Source organism: Vipera berus, assembly GCF_964194415.1.
Source record: "Vipera berus genome assembly, chromosome: 1".
Taxonomy (NCBI): Eukaryota; Metazoa; Chordata; class Lepidosauria; order Squamata; family Viperidae; genus Vipera; species Vipera berus.
The window spans coordinates 239,292,125-239,315,726 of record NC_138202.1 but is presented as its reverse complement, the minus strand read 5'-3'; the positions used below and the strand labels follow the sequence as shown (position 1 = coordinate 239,315,726).

At 38.4% G+C, this 23,602-nt stretch overlaps 1 protein-coding gene across 1 annotated transcript; it reads left to right on the top strand.

Moving 5' to 3' along the window:
* Positions 1 to 814: 814 nt before the first annotated feature.
* On the top strand, positions 815 to 21,317 carry HMGN3 (high mobility group nucleosomal binding domain 3; the record flags this gene model as incomplete). The annotated part of the gene is given in 8 exon segments (XM_081342491.1): positions 815 to 944; positions 5,045 to 5,111; positions 6,526 to 6,576; positions 15,167 to 15,196; positions 17,045 to 17,092; positions 20,953 to 21,066; positions 21,175 to 21,232; positions 21,235 to 21,317. Coding segments are annotated over 8 exon segments (477 nt in total). The 5' UTR covers positions 815 to 918.
* Positions 21,318 to 23,602: the final 2,285 nt, after the last annotated feature.

Genomic DNA, 23,602 nt, shown 5'->3' with positions numbered 1-23,602 from the left:
CCTACTCGCTTCTCTTGCCTGCGCTTTCGTGCATCCTGGATTTGGCCCAACTGTTCTTTATCACTGTCCAACTCAGGTTCCCAGCACAGGTGTGTCTCAGCCTGAGCGCAAGTAGAGGGGCCAGGTTCCTTGTCCATCTGTAAGTCTTGGAACTCCTCAGAGCCTTCCTCTGACTCTAGCATGTATTCTTAGAGCATAAATGCACTTGCATTTCCTTGCATTATAGTTTGTTAAATATTTAATAATAACTTTATTCCACTGTAGAAAAATAACACAGCATACGAAGTTAGCATAAAAGAAGTAAGCCATGACCATTGGTTGTGTGTTGCCTTTTGTAGGCCACAAGAGCTAGAGAGCTATTTGTCTTAATCTTTGTGTTCTTCAGGCTTTTAACTTGGTTGTCTTAACAACAACAAAAATAAAAGAATGAATCAACCCACTGCAACACACCCTATGGATTTTTGAAACACAATTGGAAAAAGTACATAATGATTGGGTCAGATATTTTTTTAATTGTTTACTGTTATAATAGACATAGAGAAAGAGTCATTTTTAAAGGTTAGGGAACTGATGCAAGATGACTCCTGTTAGGAAACAGAAGGGTTTGTGGATAGATTCAGGATGGACAGAAAGAAATACTTTCTCATGCCACACTCTCTTAAACTGGAATTCATTGCTACCAGTTGTGCTAGTGGCAGCCACTTCGGATGATTTTGGAAGGGAACTGGACAGATTCATGGAGTACCAGGCTATCAGTAAGCTAATGGTGCTGACTCAATTATTATTACCTCCTGAATGCTTTAGGTGCTGGTTGCTGGGAAGCAACAGAGGAAAGTGAATATTTCCTTGTTCAGGATTCTGAACTTCCTAAATGAATCCAGGTGACTTGTTTGATAGTCCGTTAGACAAGATGGGCCGATGGTTCGATTCTGCACGACTCATTGGTAGGTACAGTAGGAGGGTGAGTGGGTGGATGGATGGATAGAATATAAATATTTTTTTCCTAAGATTACAAAATTGTATATCCTCAAAAACATATTTACTCTTGTCTTTGGGGGTTCATATTTTTTTTAAAATATGCATTTTAAGGCAACAAAGAGCAATTAACTGGGTATAACATTGGATTTACAAATATATAGTATTTAGTTCTAGCGTAGCCATTCTAACACTGTTTAGTTTGGTCTGAAAATATCTAAAACTGTTATTGAAACTGTTTAATTTTCAATCTGCCAAACTCAGGCTGATGCCTACAAATTCAGTTTACGTATTTTGTAAAAATATCCTTCAAATGTATTAGAACTAATTAATTAAAGATAATTAAAAACTATATAATCCCAATGATTTTATTCAGGGTTCAAAATTATTTTCTTGATTTTCCAGAAGTGGCTAATCTCTCTTGTATCATGCCAGACATCTGGATTGCCAAGTGCAAGGTCTTTATGAGTATGTCAGTAATGTGTTATAAAATTAATGAAAACAATATAGATTTATTACTGCATAAAATAAGAACTCTTGTTTGAAACCAAGCCTTTTCATGATTTGTACCACAAAAGAAAATAGTGTAAGAACTGGCAGTGGAATAGAAATGGCGATTTTTGGCACAATAGAGACAGTCATTTTTTTATTATTACTTGGAACTGATCTCTATACCTATCATGTAGGCTTTCTGGGAACATCTTGCATCAGAATTGTTTTTCTGGAGAATTTTGGACTGTCTTAAATCAGTTTGGGATACGAGATAGCATTTTAACTTGACATATTCAATAAATTTTATACCTAATCAATAGACTATTATTATAGTTCATTGTACAGACAGCTATGTGTTCAGACTGGATTTGGCATTTTTATCCACCTGTTGAGTCTTTCCCAAAGACCTGGGATAGGCAGATGTGGGTGTCTGATGTTGTTAAAGGTATGGTGTTAAAGGATGGAAGCTGCTTTGAGTAAAGCTGCTTTTGCAGTCGACCGATTGTGATTCTGTCGAGGCCAGAGGTGTTCCAAGTGGTGTTCCAGTTGTTTTGAGATTGCAGCCAAGGTGCCTATTACTATTGGTACTACCTTTGCTTATTATTATTACTGTATAGTTATGGTTCATTGCATAGTCAGCTAGACTAAAATGAACATTAAAAAATAGTTGTTTCGCAAGTTATAAACATTAAAATGTGGTTCTATATTGTTTTTGAACTGTTCTCATTTAGCTAATATATGAGTTTGCCCAATAAATCTATGAAATGAAGTCTGATTCATTAAAAAAACATAGTTAAAACATCTTGGTTTAGCATTATCTGTGAATGCAGTCATTAGCTTTTATCTTGGGAACCTCAAGTGGTATTCCACATACAAAAGGGGGCATTGCAAGTCTTCATTTGCAGCTCCTCTACACACCACACCCATCAAACTGGATCTGAGGGTTAAGGCTCCCTTAGAATGATATGAGACATAGTAGAGAATTCTGAAGGAATTGTAGAATGTAAACACTTTCTTTTATCACAATGGAAATCTTTAAAGATGAACCATTACTTGGAACTTAAGTCAATAATTTGATTGCACTAACAAGGATGGAGAAATCTTTCATTACTTGGAACTTATATCAATAATTTGATTGCCTTCCATCATGGAGCTATGATGTGCTTGAAATGCTTCTAATTTATTTTTCTTTTGATAATTAGGGCTGACAGTCCCAATCTTTGTTGAGTTTGTATGACATGGCTGCTTAAATAAGGGTAGTTTGACCCTAAACTGTCCTAGAGAGGTCTCAGCTAAAACCTTTAGAGGCTGACTGAATTGGGGTGTTTAGGTAACACAGAACTCCACCCTGCCATGTTAACAAGCATTTTTTCATTAATGTCAAAATGAGATTGTTGGGACCATATCTGTTTTGTGATATGTCCTGTAGCATATGCATACACACACAGTATATATACATAAAGTACATTCTTTGTAATGATTTTTTTTGAAGCAGATACTATACCTTGGAAATCTTTAGATCACATACTGCCTTTAGATGTTCTGCCTGCTTTTGAAAAAGTAGTATGTCAAACCAAGTTGACAAAATAAATTTGTGCCAGATGACACCTTGCGAGCCGTTTTAATTTTGCAATTATGAAAGGAATGAAAGGAACAAAGTAAAACTATAAACGAAGACTTTTTTTTTGAACTGTAGGGTACAAAAATCTAAAGTATTCTCTTGGACCTGCTGGTTGAAGAGAATGAAACGGTGGTCAGATAAATGACAATTACATTTTTAAAACCATTTTTCCACAAATACAATTTCACTCAGCTCTTGGCCTGATTTGGGAATATTTTCTCTTCAGTCAGCAGGAATGGTAATTGAAGCAGTTAATAAGGCAAGGCTTATCAATACATTTTGCCTCATCACCAGCCCATAGCAACATTGCATTTAAATTCAGGAGATACAACAAAAGAATAATTTACAATTAGATAAGATAGTCTTGGAGAATCCAATTTCACCCTTCACCTCCTTCAGTTCCCAGCCTTCAACTTTGACATTTGCACCAAACATTTGCAACAATGCAAGGCTTTAAATTGTTAATCCTTGCATTAAACAGTCTATCATGGAGTTGATATTCTCTTCCTCAGCTTCTTTTCCACTGGTTCAAGCGTTCCCTGAATAGATTTTGATCTGCAGATGTTGCTGCCTGCAAAAAAAAAAAAAAAAAACAGGAAGAACCTCAGATGGTACAGAGAATCCTCAAACTTAGCACAACTATTAGTTTGAGGCTTGGGAAGAGGGAAGACCATACCGTCTCTTTGCATTTTCACAGTGACCCTCTTTATCAAATCTGAAATGCCTCCCGTGGTGAAAAGACCTTCTCTTCTGGTGGGGGTTGGGGGTGGGTGGGTGAGACTTAGCCAGCCCAGGGTATTGTACTACAAGCTTCTTAATTGATTCAGCATATATTTTATAAATTGTATAAAGTTGTTTGGCTTTACGTTTTTAGGCTTCAGCAATGTGCTGATATAGTTTAATTTAAAACATTCTGTTTCTTCCATTATTCTTATTAAGATTCATGAATTTAATAAAGTTTAAACAAATGGTTTAAAAATGGATAATTTAAAAAATAAAATGTAGACGCACACACCACACACCACACACACAAACACACACACACACACACACAGAGAGAAGCATAATCGTACACAGCACATTCTTTATTAGCGGAAGGGTTTTTCATGAAGATTACATTCTTGCTTGTAGCTAACTGATTCATCCAGTGAGACATAAAGCTGGAACCTCTTTTCTTTAGCACATTTACTTGGAATAAAGGCATAAAGCAGTGAGAATAGTTTTGAGTGAAGATAGCACTCATGAGACTGACCTGATTTTATGACCTTTTCTGTGGCAGTCATTAAGTAAACTGCAGTCGTTGAGCAAACCCATTGCTGAAGTAAATGCCTTTTTTTTTTAAAAAAAAGTAAATTGTGATCACATGACAACAGGATGCTGCAAATGGTGGTAATATCAGAATTTCTAAATGCCTAAAATGTCATGGGGAGGGGGGGCTGTCAGAACTTCAGAACTTTTGGGGGTCCATTAGAACTTCAAATACTTGCTAATGGCCAGTCATAAGTCAAGGACTACCAGTAGAGGAATTCATCAGATGTGTTTTGATCCAACTGAGGCACTGCAGTGTCAGATTGGATTGTCATCAAAGCATTTCCAGTTGAAACCCGTTTTTTGCCAGAAGACTCATTATTAGCAATCTGTAACAAATTATGGATGAGAAATCTTTTATTGGTTGTTGTGGGGAAAAAATGTTGCTTGCTTTAAATTTTGGGGAAAGTCCACCCGGTAGACCATTGGTTGGTTTGGGATTTCAAGTAGCCAATGTGGGATTTTTTTTAAAATGGAAATGGATACTAGTTTGTTGGTGTTCAGTTGCTAAGTCATGCCTGACTCTGCAACCCAATGGACCATAGCAAGACAAGCTGCCAGCTAAATACCTTGCTTTGCCTTCCATTTATAACAAATTTAGTTGCTGTGTGAACTACTGGAGTAATACCTGCCATTATTTATTTTCAGGAGCGTTGGAGATTGCTGGAATACAGTTTGTGTAATAGTCTCTGTCCTAGTTAGGACAACCCATCAGGTGCGGTGTATTATAATGCTGCAGTTATAGACATGCTCTAGTTGTTGAATTCTGGGAGTTGTAGTTCCAATATATTACATGGCATTATGTGGTGAAGCCTGTTTTAATTTGTCTGTAGCAACTATAAGAAACCTGGAAAAGCCAACTAAGACATGAACTGTGGAAATCAATTATCTTTTTTTATTTTGTTCTTTATTTCTATTCCATAAAAAATACGTGTGATAAAGGCATTGTTTGGGAAGCCCTATACCTATGTTTTCCTGCCCCAAGAAATGTTTACAGCAATGGTCAGTGCTTCAAAATGACCAGGTGATTGTAGGCTGCCCCTTTTACACAGGTAGTTCTCATTTAGTAACCTCAATTAGGATTGGCAATTTGTTGGTCACTAAGTGAAGCTTCATGATTTTACAGTCTTCTTTGTTTTACAGATCTGAAAAGGTTACAAATACAAGGACTGGTCGCAAAGTTACTTTTTCATTATCAGTGTAACTGGATGGTTACTAAATGTGGGAATTGCTAAATGAGGACTACTTGTACATACTCTGTCCCATCATGTCACCCATTTGGAATCCAGTTACTCTTGCTGCAGATGCCCTTTCCTGCCTAGCTGATTCTGTGTTGAAATTATATTCCAAACTGCTGTGTAGATCCTCCTGTACCATTTACATACGGGACATAGGTCCGGATGAGGCTTTACTAGTGTCTCATTTTTTGCTGCTTTGAAATGGTTTTAGTGCAATATTATGTATATTTATTTATTTATAAGAGTTTTGGAAGTTTGAATTGTTCACCTAAACATCAAAAGATTCTTATAAAATATCCAAGCCAAGCAACATTATTCTACCAGTAAGAATTTAGATTTAAATACACCTGGTTGAAATGAGTCCTACTAAACTAAACTTAATTTTCCTTCAAGAAAAAAAAATAAGGTTTTCTTTTCTTACCACAGATTTTAATTTGTAGTATTACTAATAAGATATATTGTCTGTTTCCATTATTGAGGACTGGATGGGAGACAAATAGTTATACTTCTGTGTTTTAGTATCTTCATCAGAATTGGATTATAGATTTTCTTTTCATTTTCATTTGACCTGAAAAGTAAACTAGAATATAACACGTGTAACTCAATGGTTCTACTTAAAAGCACTCCTTAGTCTTTTTTTAAAGAAATATTTGTTAAAATAGAAAATTGTTAATCCGTTGTGAATATTTATATCTTCAAAACACTTCAGATTATAATAATCTAATGCTCAGGTGATCTCTGACTCATTAGAAATAAGGATGGAATTAAATCTTATTGTCTTTTTTATTGAAATAGTATAACCTATAAGATTTCCATTTGGTTCTATATTTCTGACTGTCTGTTTTAACTAAGGAGAATGCAGTATACTTAATCGTATAATTTTCTTTCTAGTCCCCAGAGGGTGCTGAAGCCAAGGATGCGGCAAAAATAACAAAACAAGAGGCAAGTCTGATTGTTTTCAATTCTTTCTTTTATTGATGGCAAGATAATAAAGACAAAAACAATTACATTCCTCTGTGGCGATAGTCAGTCTATCTAATAAAGTGTAGTGGTGCTTTCATGACAGCTGGTTAACACTTCATATATTTTGTATATTTAAGAAAATCCTCTTCCTTGAAACATAACATTTTCATAAACAATATCCTTGTTTACTATCACAGTGTCTGATTGATTGGGTAGTACCTGCATGTCTCTGTGAATCAGGAAGTCACAGGATTTTGCAAGGGCAGAGTGCTTCTTTTAGGATCAACAAATATTGACCTATTGGTTGCAACAGGAATTGGCCAACCAGCTTGTTGGCCAAGCCTGATTGACAGTCTCCTGGTTTTTAGCCTGATGCAAAGGAGTGAGGAATGACAAAACATGCTCCTTAGAAACTTCTGTGCAATGTTATGACGGAAGTTTGAAATGTCAGGTGCGGCGTTGTAAGTTTATCTTTTATCATTTTGGTTAGGAATAGATGCCCAGGAATAAGCTTAATGTTCTGTCAGTTACGTTTGCTATAACAGTTGTTCCCAGATGGCCTTTCAAAGTTCTTCCACTATGTTAATGGGCACACTGAGAGATAATTTCTTTCCCAGGCAGGAAGAACTTCTTCAATAATTTCCACATGTCAGGCGGACACCTTTGGCAGTACAAACCTCCACAAGTCATGTTGCTCCAGTGACTGAAATTCAGTAAGGCTGCCCAAAGAAGCTTAATTCATAATAGAGAAAAAGTTAAGAGAGTTAAGGCAATCATAGCCTCATATACCAGATCACAGCTTTGACTGGATGCCCTCATGCCCAGATGTGCCATGACATGTGAGAACAAAACCAAACCCCTTTATATTGTCCTGTAGAGATTCTTTGCATACAAATATGAGATAGTGCAAACTAAGGTACCAACTCAGGTGTAACCTTTTTACCCAAAGATTGGACAGAAGGTCCGATGGCCTGATGGAATGTAACTTGGGTTTAGGCTGTGGCAGAGCTCTCAAAGCTAAGGCCTCTGTCCATCAGTATGGACAGGATCAAATGCCAACTGCTTAAAAATCACTTGCATGTTCACAAGTTGTTTTAATGTTTGCATGGAATACACAAGTTCTAAAGTCTTAGTGTAACCTGCTGCTCTTTATAAGTCCCCTTTGAAATTATAACTTCCTTATTTTAAAAGCAGAAGAAATGTGCAAATAAGCCTGTGAGAGATAGAATGCTCTTATCTCCAAGGACATGTCTGCTCTGCAAGAGAACTCATTCCCATCTGGTACAAAGTTAGTTCACTCCACTGGTGAACTGAAGCACCTTAAATGAGGAATCTGCTTCGCAGACTTAGAATTGTCCCTCATATTGGCATATTTTAGAAATAACTTGAAGTAGTTTTTTTCTGCTTGTCACACTTTTTTTAAGGAATTCCCCCCCCCCACTTCTCCCCGCCCCTTCTGCCAAGAATACATCTATTGCACTTGTTTGCATGTTTTCCAATTATAAATGAAGTTGATTTTAAGGGAAATAAGACAGAAGCTCCATTTGGTAAGAATAGCAGGAGCAGTAGTAATATTAAAAGACATTCTTGAACTAAGCAGTATTTGTATTACAGTACAATTGTATTTACTCTGCAGCAGGGCCAACATAAGTTAAGATTAGCCTTGCTCCTAGGAGGAAGGAGTGTTGGATATGTTTACCACCTTGAGTTATTTGTAGAAATAATAAAAGTGGGATACAAACAAACAAATAATAAATAGACAAGTAGGGATGTTGGGTACAGGCGACACTGACCTAGAACCTTCTAAAAAAGAATCTTCTGCACTAATATCTGTTGGAATATCACTTTATATACTCACCTGAGTAGCTTTTCTATGGAAAATACAAAGGCTTGTATGTAACACAGTGACGTATTTTGATCATCTATGCAATGTTTGTTCCCTTTTTCTTCTGAAATATTGCATGTTATGCTTTGGCAACTAAGAAAGTTCATTTTTGAAAAGATCTTATTGACAAGATGTGTAGAGGGAATAGGGAATGGCCCTGAGGGTAGTAGAAAGAACTGCTACCAAGGCATTTCTTAAATAAGCAGGGCTTGAGCCAGGCCTTCGAAATAACTTGAGAAAACGTTGCACACAAAGTCCTTACAGGTTCATATGAAAATAAAGGGAACCACATTCAGACGTGCAAGACTTCTGTTATTGAACCTGTTAAAATAAAAACAGTCCTGACCTATATGGTATCATTTTCTAAGTCTCATATACCTCGTAGGGCTAACAAGGAACTTCATCAGAACATAAATAATTTCTTCTCCGTGAAGAATACGGTACGTCTAGTTCCTAGGAAATCCATTCAAGTGACTGAACATCAAACAAGCCCTAATTAATATTTGCTTAAGTTTTTTTTAATCACATTTTTTATAACCTTACATTCGGGGAACAAATCAGTACAGCTCCTGTTAGTTTCACTGGGGCTCTTTTTCTAGATTGTACGTTCATTTAGTTCCATAAAAGTAGATTTTATGACAGATTTATTTTTGAACTAACGGTTCAGTAAAGAACATTTGATGGATGTTGCCGTTAGTAATAAAGTGATAATGGGCATATTTGACCAGGATATACTAAGAAAATGTTTCCAGATCAGCTGAAATGAATGCATGCTTTCTATTTTTTAAAAAAAATCATTGACAATTTGAAAGCACATTTTAATTTACCAAAGCAACTTTCCTGAATAATTAACCATGAATTGCCTCTCTTTTTAATCAAGCCAGTGTTCTCTAGGGATTTTTTTTTTTTAAAAAATTGTTACTTGTAGGAATATGTAAAAATTTGTGATGCTAACTGGATTAAGCTGGATTGTTATAGTGTGCATGTATTTTCAGTATATCCAGAAGGATGAAAGGTTTTGTTTTACTTTTGGTATGTCTACGAGTTAGCCACAACTAGGAAATTGTTTTTTTAAACAATTATTATTTAAGTGCAGCAATTATTAATTTGCTGCAATTAAATAATAATCCTTTTTCTGGTACAGGATCCTCACTGTAAACATCTATGTAAATATAGGCTCTCCATTAACTGTAATAGTTACTTTCATTACAGTAAAGAAGCTTGCACAAAATTTTTCCCTGAATGCTGCTAGTTTTAAATGCATATTTAGAAAGAAAAGTGCATTTTTCAAAGGAATCTTACATTTGTGTGACTTTAAAAACTGGGTAATTGATACAGCATCAGTCCACTGGTAGAACATCTGTCATATCTGGTGGCTGCATAGACCCAAAAGGGGAAAGACTGACAAGGACAAATGTTAGGGTATTGTACTGGAATAGCTGCCAAGATGGCAACCTATTGGACATTTAATTGATTACCTTATTTTGTAAAACATTTGTTTACACTGTCACTTCAACTTCAACTGGTTTTCAAAATGACTTAGGAAAAAATGGGTGATTCTAATGTGAATTAAAAGCAGAGGCCTCCTTTCTAACAACACTATACGTGGAACAGGTTTGTAAGAATAGAAGTCCCCTCCATCATGCTGCAGGCCCCCTCCTGGATAGTCCTTCCTGCAGGTTAGAGGCAATCATTTCCAAGGCAGTGGTCTATTTTATAGATAATGAATGAAAATGAGGAAAGAAATTTTTTTAATTATGTTTAGGGGAAATGCTTTGAATAGATACTTGCAATGATGTACTTGGGATAATTGTCCTAAAATCACATTCTATTCTAGAAAGAATGGCTCTATACACAAGCAATACAGCAAGACATTTAATCTAATTTTAGAAATAAGAGATATAATTCAGATGTTAATGGTAAGATCTGTAACAGCCTATTCCAGCTTGATGGCTACAATTCACAAAAATTCCCCACAAATCTGAAAGGCATCCAGCTAGGTAATATCATTTTTAACATATCAAGGAAGTTTAAAACCCTTGGTTGGCAGACCTGAATTTCAAGTTTCAGTCTGCATTTTTAGTCCTACTCTGTGAATGCGACTTAGAAGGCTTTGAGGTGACAGATTGAGAAAAAGAGAGTTTGAAATCCTGGGGAATGGTGCCTCCAGTGATCTTTTCCAATATTAACAAGCAAATTCTTCCACAAATGAATATTTCAGTGCTGCAAATAAGTTGGGACAACAAAGCCCAAAGTACCAAATTCTTTGCAGTATACCATAAAAAATATTCTGAAATGTGACCAGTGGCTTCTGCAGCAGTATGTTGTTCTGACATTAGCACATTCAGGAACCAGAAGCATAGCAGAAGACAGTGACTCTTACGACAATATCCCCTCATTCATTTTGGTGTTTCACATGAGCCTTATCATTGGCACAGGTGTTGCACTAACATTGATTCCCTCATTTGCTTATTCAGTGGCAACATGAAAGCTGTCATTTAGGCAATGCAACAGGACATGGTAACACCTTCCAGCTGGATATGAGCTTGTCTTCCCTCCCATGTATAACATTATTATAAAAATGTTATTTTACCAATAGTACATATCCATATTGTTTTGTTAAAATGGAAGAAAAAAGAATCAAGTGATCCAGATTCGTAATATGGTATTTAGCCTTTATTTCTGGAGCTCAATATCCTAAGGTCCTAAATGTCTTAAAATTCTCCTGTCTCATTTTTCATTTAATGAAATTTTTGATTTCCGAAGATTTTCAATGTACCGTATTTTCTGGCATATAAGACGACTTTTTAACCCATGAAAATCTTCTCAAAAGTCAGGGGTCGTCTTATACGCCGGGTGCTGAAACTTTAGGGACAGGGCTGGCTGGAAAACCAGGAGCGGATCTCCCATTTTGTCTGTGCAGGGAAAGTGGGACCAATTGGAGAAGAAGCTGCAGTCTGTGATTTTTTACAGGCTGGGGTCTGGACGTCTTTCCTTCTAAAGTTGAAGAGCAGCTGTAGTCTATCCCAACTTGAAAGGCAGGTAGGGAATGCAGCAGTCAGAGCAGCTGCTTAGCTCTAAGGACACATTTGACTCAGGAACTGGGCAGGCTGGCTGGAAAACCTGGAGCGGATCTCCCATTTGGTCTTTTTTTTTTTAATCCCATTTATATCCCGCCCTTCTCTGAAGACTCAGGGAGGCTTACAATTTAAAGCACAAATCAATGTGCTTAGCAATAGCCTTCATTCTATGTATATGCCTGCTTATTAGGGCTTCCCCCCCCAAGCAGCATTATTACAAAGTCAGTTTATTGCCCCCAACAATCTGGGTCCTCATTTTACCTACTTCGGAAGGATGGAAGGCTGAGTCAACCTTGAGCCTGGTGGGATGCGAACCTGCAATAATTGCAAGCAGCTGGTGTTACTTAAGGCTCTGCGCAGAGAAAGCTTTAGAGTGAATTAGGAAAAGTTTAATCCACTTGCACTGTTTTATGTTTACATGTTTGATGACAAACAGCCTTATGTTTATAAGTGACAGTTTTCCTACTAAGTACCTACATGTCATAAGCATTTGAATTAAAATTACCATATTAAAATCAAATTGATGTTTTTTAATTTTTATTTGGTGTGCGTTGGAAGAGGGGTAGTCTTATATGGCGAGTATAGCCCAAACCCTATAATTTAACAGGAAATGTAGGGGGTCGTCTTATACGCCCAGTCGTCTTATACGCCGGAAAATACAGTAAGTTTACATGTAATATCAGCTTTCAGTTAGAATTTTTCAAGTTTATAGGCTGTATTCTAAAGGAAATAATAAATCAAACAAAAATATTAATGTCTATTGTCACAAGCACCAAATATTAATAACCAGTGCTGTATAGAACAGGGATCCTCAACCACTGGGCCGTGGCCCACTATCACGCTGTGGCTGGTACAGAAGTGAGCTGTGTGAGCAGTGGGCCGGCTGGTTTAGACTATGACATAAAAAAATTATATTTTAGCCGTTTGTCTACCTGTATGTCTATCTGGATTCACCCTTCCACCATCTAATGCCTTCTAGTTACGTTGGGCTACAACTGTGCTTCCTGGAGTTGTAGTTGATCTCATCTGGAGTGCTCCAGGTTGGGAGGGGAAGGTTGGTTTAGCTATGCAAGATATTTACCTGTATATTATCTTGTATTGGAACATTAATATAACATGTCATTTTTAATTTTAGAAAGCTCCAGAAGTCACATAGTGAATATTATTTGGCTACCAAATTGAAAGTACTATTGATTTACACTCTACTTTGGAGTATAATCTGTCAAATCTTTAGCCCTGATCCCACCACAAAATATTTCCATTACAATGGAGAAAAAAAGGAAGATAATATTTCCAAGTGTAACAATTAAGTTATGCTACTTAAGTACATTGCACGTATCTAAAGTAATTCCACAAAATGTACCGGTAAATACCGTATATACTTGAGTATAAGCCGAATTTTTCAGCCCACTTTTTGGGCTGAAAAATTCCACTTCGGCTTATACTCCAGTCAACAAAAAAACTTACCGAGGACTTGTGCGCGGCCGAGGCTTTGGTGCTTCCGGGATCGCCCGCACCTCTCCCAAGCCACCGCCGTCCGAGACCTGCCGAAGTTTGGGGAGGTTTGAGGAGGTGCGCGCGCACCTCCCCAAACTCCGCGCCTTGCCTGCCTGCTTCTTTCCGCAGCGGAAAGAAGCAGGCAGGCAGGGCGCGGAGGAACGGAGACTTGCCGACGTTTGGGGAGGTTTGGGCGCCTCCCCAAACCTCGGCAGGTCTCCGTTCCTCCGCGCAGACCTGCCGACGTTTGGGGAGGTTTGGGCGCCTCCCCAAACCTCGGCAGGTCTCCGTTCCTCCTGCCGACCTTTGGGGAGGTTTGGGCGCCTCCCCAAACCTCCCCAAACCTCGGCAGGTCTCCGTTCCTGTTTGGGGAGGTTTGGGCGCCTCCCCAAACCTCCCCAAACCTCGGCAGGTCTCCGTTCCTGTTTGGGGAGGTTTGGGCGCCTCCCCAAACGTCCCCAAACCTCGGCAGGTCTCCGTTCCTGTTTGGGGAGGTTTGGGCGCCTCCCCAAACCTCCCCAAACCTCGGCAGGTCTCCGTTCCTCCGCGCAGACCTGCCGACCTTTGGGGAGGTTTGGGCGCCTCCCCAAACGTCCCCAAACCTCGGCAGGTCTCCGTTCCTGTTTGGGGAGGTTTGGGCGCCTCCCCAAACCTCCCCAAACCTCGGCAGGTCTCCGTTCCTCCGCGCAGACCTGCCGACCTTTGGGGAGGTTTGGGCGCCTCCCCAAACCTCCCCAAACCTCGGCAGGTCTCCGTTCTTCCTGCCGACCTTTGGGGAGGTTTGGGCGCCTCCCCAAACCTCCCCAAACGTCGGCAGTTCTGCGCGGAGGAACGGAGACCTGCCGAGGTTTGGGGAGGTTTGGGGAGGCGCCCAAACCTCCCCAAACAGGAACGGAGACCTGCCGAGGTTTGGGGAGGTTTGGGGAGGCGCCCAAACCTCCCCAAAGGTCGGCAGGTCTGCGCGGAGGAACGGAGACCTGCAGAGGTTTGGGGAGGTTTGGGGAGGCGCCCAAACCTCCCCAAAGGTCGGCAGGAGGAACGGAGACCTGCCGAGGTTTGGGGAGGCGCCCAAACCTCCCCAAAGGTCGCCAGGTCTGCGCGGAGGAACGGAGACCTGCCGAGGTTTGGGGAGGTTTGGGGAGGCGCCCAAACCTCCCCAAAGGTCGGCAGGAGGAACGGAGACCTGCCGAGGTTTGGGGAGGCGCCCAAACCTCCCCAAAGGTCGGCAGGAGGAACGGAGACCTGCCGAGGTTTGGGGAGGCGCCCAAACCTCCCCAAAGGTCGGCAGGAGGAACGGAGACCTGCCGAGGTTTGGGGAGGCGCCCAAACCTCCCCAAAGGTCGGCAGGAGGAACGGAGACCTGCCGAGGTTTGGGGAGGTTTGGGGAGGCGCCCAAACCTCCCCAAAGGTCGGCAGGTCTGCGCGGAGGAACGGAGACCTGCAGAGGTTTGGGGAGGCGCCCAAACCTCCCCAAAGGTCGGCAGGAGGAACGGAGACCTGCCGAGGTTTGGGGAGGCGCCCAAACCTCCCCAAAGGTCGGCAGGAGGAACGGAGACCTGCCGAGGTTTGGGGAGGTTTGGGGAGGCGCCCAAACCTCCCCAAAGGTCGGCAGGAGGAACGGAGACCTGCCGAGGTTTGGGGAGGTTTGGGGAGGCGCCCAAACCTCCCCAAAGGTCGGCAGGAGGAACGGAGACCTGCCGACGTTTGGGGAGGTTTGGGGAGGCGCCCAAACCTCCCCAAAGGTCGGCAGGAGGAACGGAGACCTGCCGACGAGCCGCGGCCACACAGGGTATTCCTGTGTATTCAGGCTTGCAAAGTGGCGGATCGAGCCTCTGCTGGCGGCAGAGGCTTGCAGAACGGCGGATCGGCTTATACTCGAGTCAATAACTTTTTCCAGTTTTTGGGGGTGAAATTGGGGGTCTCGGCTTATACTCGAGTCGGCTTATACTCAAGTATATACGGTACTTTAGCATAAGATATGAAAGGCTTCTGCTTTTGATGTATATTTTATTGGCAAATGAATGACAACCACCACCACCACCCTCAATCCCCTTTTACCTACGGTAGTACCATGAATCTACAAAGAAATTTTATTTCTGTTTTATAGCCAACAAGACGATCTGCAAGATTATCAGCTGTAAGTATTTATAAGAGTTTCTCTGTAAATATGAAGCCCCAATATTTCTTAATCCAATCCATGCAAGTATTGGTTATGCCATATGAAGATAGGTAAAATAATACCTTAATTTCTTTTTTTAAAATTACCCACAAGAGAGGATAATGTAGATTAATTCTTATCTGAAATAACCAAGGATTGCTGCATTTTTCACTTCCAGGAACATTGGAAAGCCCCAAAGCAGCTTTGTACAGTTGAAGTTTATTTTGAAGCTGAGAACACTGGATATCTAGGACACTGTTATAACATTTACTGCATCTGTAAATATACATGTGGAGCACAACTGATTGGACAAATACAAACTCTCCTACACATTTAATCAATATTGTTTCTTAAGATTTGCAAAAAGTTACATTTCTTACTGCCTTTCTTCCTAAGCTCCAAATTAATTTTCTTTCTTTTGATGGAAGGTATCGCTACCCAAAGGCTAGAACAGAGGCCCCTTACCCTTTTGACTCTAGGGGAACCCTTGGTTGTTTGTGTAGATTTGATGGCCAGCTCAGTCCAATAGCTGTAGGACAAGAAAATAGAATATAGTTGTCTCAGAGATCTGTCTACCCACAGCATTTTGTGAAAAACTCATTCATAATAAACTCCTTTTGTCTTGTTTGTTTCTTTCTTCGTTCTTCTTGTTCCCTGCTTTGCCTTTTGGCCTTAAGTGGCAGCATCAAACAAACCAATTTTTACTTTTCTTTCCCACTCCTTTTAATAAAAATAAAAATAATTGTTTGCAATTATATTTATTTATTTATTCGGTTTATATACCGCCCTACTCCCAAAGGACTCAGGGCGGTTTACAAGGCAAAATTTAAAAACAATACAATATAAAATTAAAATTAAATTAAGTCTAGCTGCAAAAAATTAAAATCACAATTTAAAAACATTAAACCCCTCAGTCCAGACCAGATAGCTCAAAGAGCCAGGTTTTTAGGTCCCGGCAAAATGAACGAAGGTCGGGGGCAGTCCGGAGTTCCGTTGGCAGTTGATTCCACAGTTCTGTTGTCTCCCAGCCCTTGGTTTCAAGTGCCCCCATTCCCACCTGAGTTGATACAGAGCCAGTAAGCAAGCTGCCGGTTCGTGAGGTAAAGCTTTTCTGGGTGCCTGAGCCAGTCTGTTCTTTAGAAATGTTTGGGAAAATAGTCCCAAAGAAAGAAAATGCTCAGGCTAGCTCAATTTTCAAAGAAGCTTAAAAGAAGAAAAAAAGTTACAATCCTCTTACTCTCAAGAAGAGACACACAGACATATTCGGTATATTCATGTTCCACCCATCTCCTTCAAGAAATACTCTTGTGGGTACCATGAGAAGTTCTTGTGGGCATAATGTAACCCTAGGCATAACACTGGGACATGAACATTCTCACAGGTCATCTGGCTGGACACAATTTTCAGGATATATGGAAGACATTGCAGGTCATATTAAATTTGGATCATATTAAATTTGATTTGTTAAGTCCAGGTTCATTCATAACTAATCAATTAATACCAGCAATGACTAATCTGATAAATATTTGTTGATAGGGGCTTCATTTTTTTCCTTTTTACAGGAAATAGTATTTTTAAACTAGAAAGAGAAAATGATATATCTAATTCAGATTACCAGGAAGAGTTTCTTGCAGTACATTTATAATTTATAGGAAAAGAAACATAAAATGTTTCTGAATAAGGCATAGGAACTAATTTTTACAAAGGCGAAGTGGGTTTACAGACATCAGTTCTTTTCTTATCACAATAAGAAGGAAAGGAGAAGGAGTAACTTAATGTTTCTTAGTACCTATGCTAATGGTTGCATTCTGTGTAAATATTTTCTAGAAACCTGCTCTATCAAAACCTGAGTCTAAGCCAAGGAAAAGTGCTAAGGTAAAACATTCATTTTTTTTAACCACATGTAGTAAATATTTTCATATTTTCTTAAGCATCCTTTTGGTCTGGTTTAATCTTGCTTTTTCTGTAAGGAGCTCAAAGTGGTATGTGTAGGGGATACCTCTTATTTCATTTTCACAGTAAGGATTCTCTGCAATAGTTTGGGGAGAAAAAAGAGACTGGTCTAAATTCACTCAGTGACCATTGCATTCATACAGGCTAGAAATTAGATTTCTCCAGTTATCTGATCAGATTTTTCTTCACCAACATTTAAAGCACAATTGTTAACACTAGAAATAATAATAGTAAATTGTAGGTTTTTATGCCAGAAATTGTCATGTTAACGCATCATTATCAGCATAGACCGTACAGATGGTCTTCACTTAACCAAAGTAATTGGTAGCGAATTTCTGTCACAAAGCGATGCAGTCATAAAGCATGATGTCAGGAGACTACAATGCTTAGTGATGGAAATGATGGTACATCCGGTTACCCTTATTAAGAAATCCCATGCCTTTGTTAAGCATAATATCAAGTGGTCACCATTTGCTTCCTCCTCTGGCTTCCCCATTGACTTTGCTTTAGGAAGCCAGCAAAGATCATCACAAATGGCAATTATGTGATCATGGGATGCTCAGACATTGTAATTGTGTTTTGATTGCCGAGGGCCCCCAGCTTGCATTCATTGTCACATTGTAATCATTTTAAGCACAAGGACCAGTCATAGTGCCACTTGTTCAGCACCATCATCAGTTTGAATAGTCATTCAACAAGCGGTGGTTAAGTGAGGACCACCTTTATCTGTACTCAAAAGGAGAAAAGGCTAATTATTGTGGAAAGTGGAACAATAAATCAATGTATTCTATTTTGGAAAATCATAACTGAGGAAGGTATAGAACATGTATTGGAGAATAGATTAGCTGTACTTTGTTACAGGGGACGCGGTGGCTCAGTGGGTTAGGACACTGAGCTTGTCGATCAGAAGGTCGGCAGTTTGGCGGGTCAAATCCCGAGTGCCGCGTAACAGAGTGAGCGTCTGTTACTCGTCCCAGCTTCTGCCAACCTAGCAGTTCGAAAGCACATAAAAATGCAAGTAGAAAAATAGGGACCACTATGGTGGGAAGGTAACAGCATTCCGTGCGCCTTTGGCGTCTAGTCATGCCAGCCACATGACCACGGAGATGTCCTTGGACAAGCGCTGGCTCTTCGGCTTTGAAATGGAGATGAGCACCAGCCCCTAGAGTCGGAAATGACTAGCACGCATGTGCGGGGGAACCTTTACCTTTTACCTTACTTTGTTATAATTTCTTATTGCTGATGTAAATGTACAATATTACAAATTTCTTTATTATGAGAACCCAAACACATCTCATTCTTACAGAGATATAGGCCTAGCACCTTCTTAACAACTTTCCCCAAAGGGAAAAATGGAAACTGAACAGAAATCATCCAGTACTGCTGGATCCACCTCTTGGGCAGGGGGTAGACCATCACTTCCTTTAGGGCAGGTGAAAACCTTCCTTTCTGCAAGGAAGAATTCACTTGTAATACTGTTGGACCCAGCTGCTTGTCAGCGATCATGAGGCATTGACCAACTAGGAAGGACATGTGTCTGGTATATTGATAATGTATATTAATATGAAATATGCCAATGAAGCCCACTGGGTGTTGCTGAGCTAGTTAATATCATCAGAAGATGTTTTTGAGATAAAATAGGAAGAAAATTCTACTTAGTTCTTTGCTAATGGAGCAAAGGCAGGATATAAACATAATATCACAGTTGACAATGCCATTTGTTTTGGGTGCAGCACTATAGATTAATGAGGTCTTCCATTGGGGAATATTAATTAACGTTAAATATAATTAACCAATTGGTTAGAATGGCTTTCTTGGTGTAAGAGTACTCACAATGGATCCTATGCATATTTATAAAGAAATAAGTCTCCCTGTTTTTAATTCAGTAAAATATGTATCACAAGGTAATTGTTCAACCTAAGATAACACCATTCCAACATTCTTTAGGGCGTAACCTTCTGCCTTTTGATCTGGCAATAAATCCCATTTTCTTTTATTTACAAATAGGGTAAAGAATAGCGGAAAGGATAATCTAGTGTGATTTTCACCAGTTTTCCAACTTGTAGGTCAAACTTTATCTCTGTTTTTAAGAAGTCTCCAGAAAGTAGGATACAAAGGAGTGCAGTGGAATTGACAACAGTGCTCTTCCCTTCTGTAGCAAAATTCTTCCTTAGGTCTGAAGGTTCTCATCTATTTGAGGCAGGATCCAGATCCAATCCTATATTAGTGTGTTTAGTCTAAGACGGGCGTCAAACTCGCAACATCACATGACGTGTCGCAACATATTCCATTTTTATTTCCATTGCTGGCAATGGAGTGGGCGCGGTTTTGGCATGACGCATCTGGCCTGCGGGCTGGCATTTTGACACCCCTGGTCTAAGATATGAACAAGCTATAGGCTGGGAATGTTGCTCTGGATTATTTATTGAAATTTCATCCAATAGCCTATTCCATGTTCTTTTCGATTACTTTTCTCTATCTATGGACACTTTCCAATTTATTATTTGATGTGGTAAAATAACACTATATTAGATAATATTTAGGTACTTAGATATTTAGATTAACCAACAGTAATAAGATATTTACATTTCTTTTGGAGACAGGAGAAAAAAGCATGAGTTATCTCATTTCCTTTCTTGTACACAAAAGAAATATGTTCCCATGATAGAAACATGTTTATTTGTACTACTTTTATTACTTTTTATAAACAACTCAAAGCAGCAAACTTACCTAATACTCCTTAAATCTCTCTTTTCCTTTTCTTCTTGAAATGGGCCAAAAGAAGGGAAAAGTACAAATTATTGTGGCAAAGTAAAGTATACTTTTATATCTTTCAGATTTAATGGTAGGAAAAATTTATAGTAGTGTCAAATCACATAGATTTGCTATGCTAAAATTTAAATTGTGCTAAAAGGCATTTGGCGGTTTTTAAAAATTTATTTTTAATTGTAAAAATAACATGGTTCTTTGTCACAGATTTTGTATATATCTATGAGCAGAGTCTGTCAGAACATCCTAGATGTGAGAAACTTTGGCAAGGTTTCATTTCTTCATGCACCCCTAGCATTCCGTTACCTATCACAGGTTTTCAAATTACAGAGTAGACTATAAACTGCATTTTTGTGAGATACTGATGGTTACTGCAGTCATAGGGTATCTTGTCAGACCTAACTCTAGTTGTCCTAATGCTACTCTCTGTAACATCGGGATAATTAAACTGCTACCACACGCAAGATTCTTGGGAAATACAACCAATCTCATTCTCCTGCCAAAAATATGGGAGGTCACAATTACTGCTGCTCAGAAGCTAGTCATTTGTTGTTCCTGTAAAATGTCATTTAGTATTTCTTGCCAGTCAGCATAGTTTTGATTCCGTTTCTGTATTTCTCATGTGATGAGGGATTCTCATTTAGTTATTAGATAGTAACAAGAGTTGCGACTTGCCATTTGCTATGCTGGTTTTTTATAGCCTTTGTAGTGTTGATTCAACTAAAGTTTACACAATGACAGCTATAATAATCTTATAAATAACATAAGAGTCCAATTCCGAATGTGACATGACGGCCAAAGATACCTTGAAGGTATGCATCAGAGTAGGATGGGTTTTCACCAAAATTTTCTCATCTCTGTAACTTTGTGGCTATGTATAACCTCAGAAACATATCCTAATGTCTTCTCAAAGAGAATTAAAAGCAAGTATCTTGTATTATTTCTGGAGAGTTTGACCTAGGTGCTTTCTCCAGTGTATAATAAATCATTTTGTACATTTGATCTGTTATCAGAAGGAACCTGGAACAAAGGCTAATAAAGGTTCTAAAGGGAAGAAGGATGAAAAACAGGAATCTGCAAAGGAAGGTACTACACCATCTGAAAATGGTGAAAGTAAAGCTGAAGAGGTACTTTATATGTCCTGCTGATTCAGTCAGTGTTTTACAATTCAGTTTCTGAGCTGTTGAAAGCATGTTCATAATACTTCTTTTTGTTGCCCCGTAATGTTACTACAGATTCTCATCTCTCGCTCAACTGTTAGTGTTTCAACATCCAGAAGTGTCCCACCCAGCACATGTCAGTAAAAGGGCAGATTGAAACAGTGAAAGTTAAGGGTACAGTAGAGCATTCTGCATATGCAGTGAATAGGAACAGGTAGTAGTGTGGTGCTTTTCATTGTGAACAATGGAAGCTTGCAGGTAAGGTTTCTATGGCTTTTACAAACCAGGAACCTGTAAATGCAAGAATATTTATAGTTGTCCTGTCTATAATACAATAGTTGTTAAATAACCCATTTTGTCTGCTTCAAACCTTTGTAGCAAAAGGAAAGATGGCGAGTGCTGAAAATTTGTTTAGAGAAGTTGAAGTAGGATTAGTCTTTCTTTATAAAAGGCAGACTGGTATAACATTTTCCCTTTTCCCTTTTACAGGCACAGAATTGAATCAGTAGATGATGACAGGTGCATATGAACTGACATGAACATTTGAGGATGCTTTTATGTACCTCTTGACAACTTTTAAAAGATATTTTTATCAAGTACTTTGTAAATGCTAATTTTTTAGGACTTACAATAAGTTGATAAACTATATATGAACACTTCTTCCTTCTGTATCAGTACTTCTAGAAATTCCCAACGTTGTCAAGTTAAGAAAAAAAAGCATCATTAAAACAACTTTTGGAAAACAAAAGTATTTATAAAATTGAACAAGCATTCCATATATTTGCTTTTCAGAGCTGTAAGTCTTGGTGCATATAGTGATGTTTTTACTGTGGGTGTTCAGATTTTTACCCCTAGAGCAATAATCTGTGGTGCTTTTGTAATTAAGGATTAAGTGTTTTAATGAAACATGTATACATTTGGCTACCTGCTGTCCATATGGGATTCTTTTCATTTTTAAAAATAACAAAGTCTCAGTGCTAACAAATGTGATTCATTAGTATCTTTCTAAATCAGAGTTATGCCTTCTAATGCTTGTCAGAAAAATATTAAACTCACTTGTTTAGAAATTTTGTTACAACAGTTATTTCAGAATCAAGATTATAGCTCATAGAAAACAGTGGGGCTTACAGCATAATATTAAAATTGATTGACTTTATGGTTAGGAACAGGAGATGAGAATAATATTTACAATCAATGTATTTTAAGCAAACTAGCAGAGCTTTAAGAGGCAGTCACCCCATTTTACAGAGCTATTTGCCAAATATACCACAGAACACTCAAAGCCTAGATGCAAACTAGAGTCTTAAAGGAGCTCTGATGAGCCATCTTATACACTTGGATGGTTCACACATCTTAAAGGCCTTACACTTTGTACAGAAAAATATAAATTGCCCATGGATTATATAACAAATTATTTTTTTTCAGCACTGTTTTATGCTACAGTATTGTAAGTGGAAATTACTTTATGCTTTCTTGAAAGAACAGTTGTTTCACTTTTATATTTCGTTCTCTTAACTGTTTCCCAGTCCGTATACATATTTGACGATGAAAACTGCAGTTCCTCTCAGCTTAACTTATATTTAGTATTTTCTGTTGATTTTTTTCATTTACTTACATTTTAATATCAAAATGAAGATTTAAAACACTGGGGTGGTCTTCTGAAACAATGATGTAAACAATATCTTTGAAGGAGTCTATAATTGTAATGATATTAAATAGGGATTTTTTTTCTAACTCATGTTAACACTGCTTTAGCCTCTTGTAAGCATCTAGTTATTTCTCTCTGCTTTTGGGCTGAAATTTGAGTACTTTTATTTTCTGAGGGTTTGGAAAAATTTTCTTCATAACATTTTATTGCTGTACTTGTGGCCACAATGTCTGGAGTTATATGCATGTTTCAACCAATAAAGTAATTATCACCCAACTCAAATGTCTTTATTTAGTATTTATCAAAACTGATATTAACAATAATGATGAACTACTTTTACAAATCTTACTTTGTTTTAAGAGATTGAGATACTCTCCTATGCTTATGTTGGTGGAAAAAAATATGATATAATGTAATAAAAGCATTTCATGTGTTGATATATATGATAAAATACAATGTTATATATCAAAAGCTTGAAGATGTGTTTATATGAAAATGATATTCCTTAGTCCTTATCATTTTGGTTTTGAATGACATACAGCTCAATCTTTTCATAGAGTAAAACATAATAACACAATTTGTGATTGTTTTCTAAAGAAAAGCCCTACTGATTTTTTTCTTTAGCTTTTATCACAATAAACCTAATTTATGATGTACAAACATTAATGAATTTCTTTGCAGTATCCCTTTGATATAGAATGCTCTTATTTTCCATCTTAGTTAGGTAATTAAGACACAAGAGATTTATTGTCCAATCTTTAAAGCTTTTCTAATAATAGAAGAAAAAGAATTAATAATACTTACATTGCCCTAAAATTGAAAAAAAATGAAGACTCAAAAAACTGTTCATGGGAA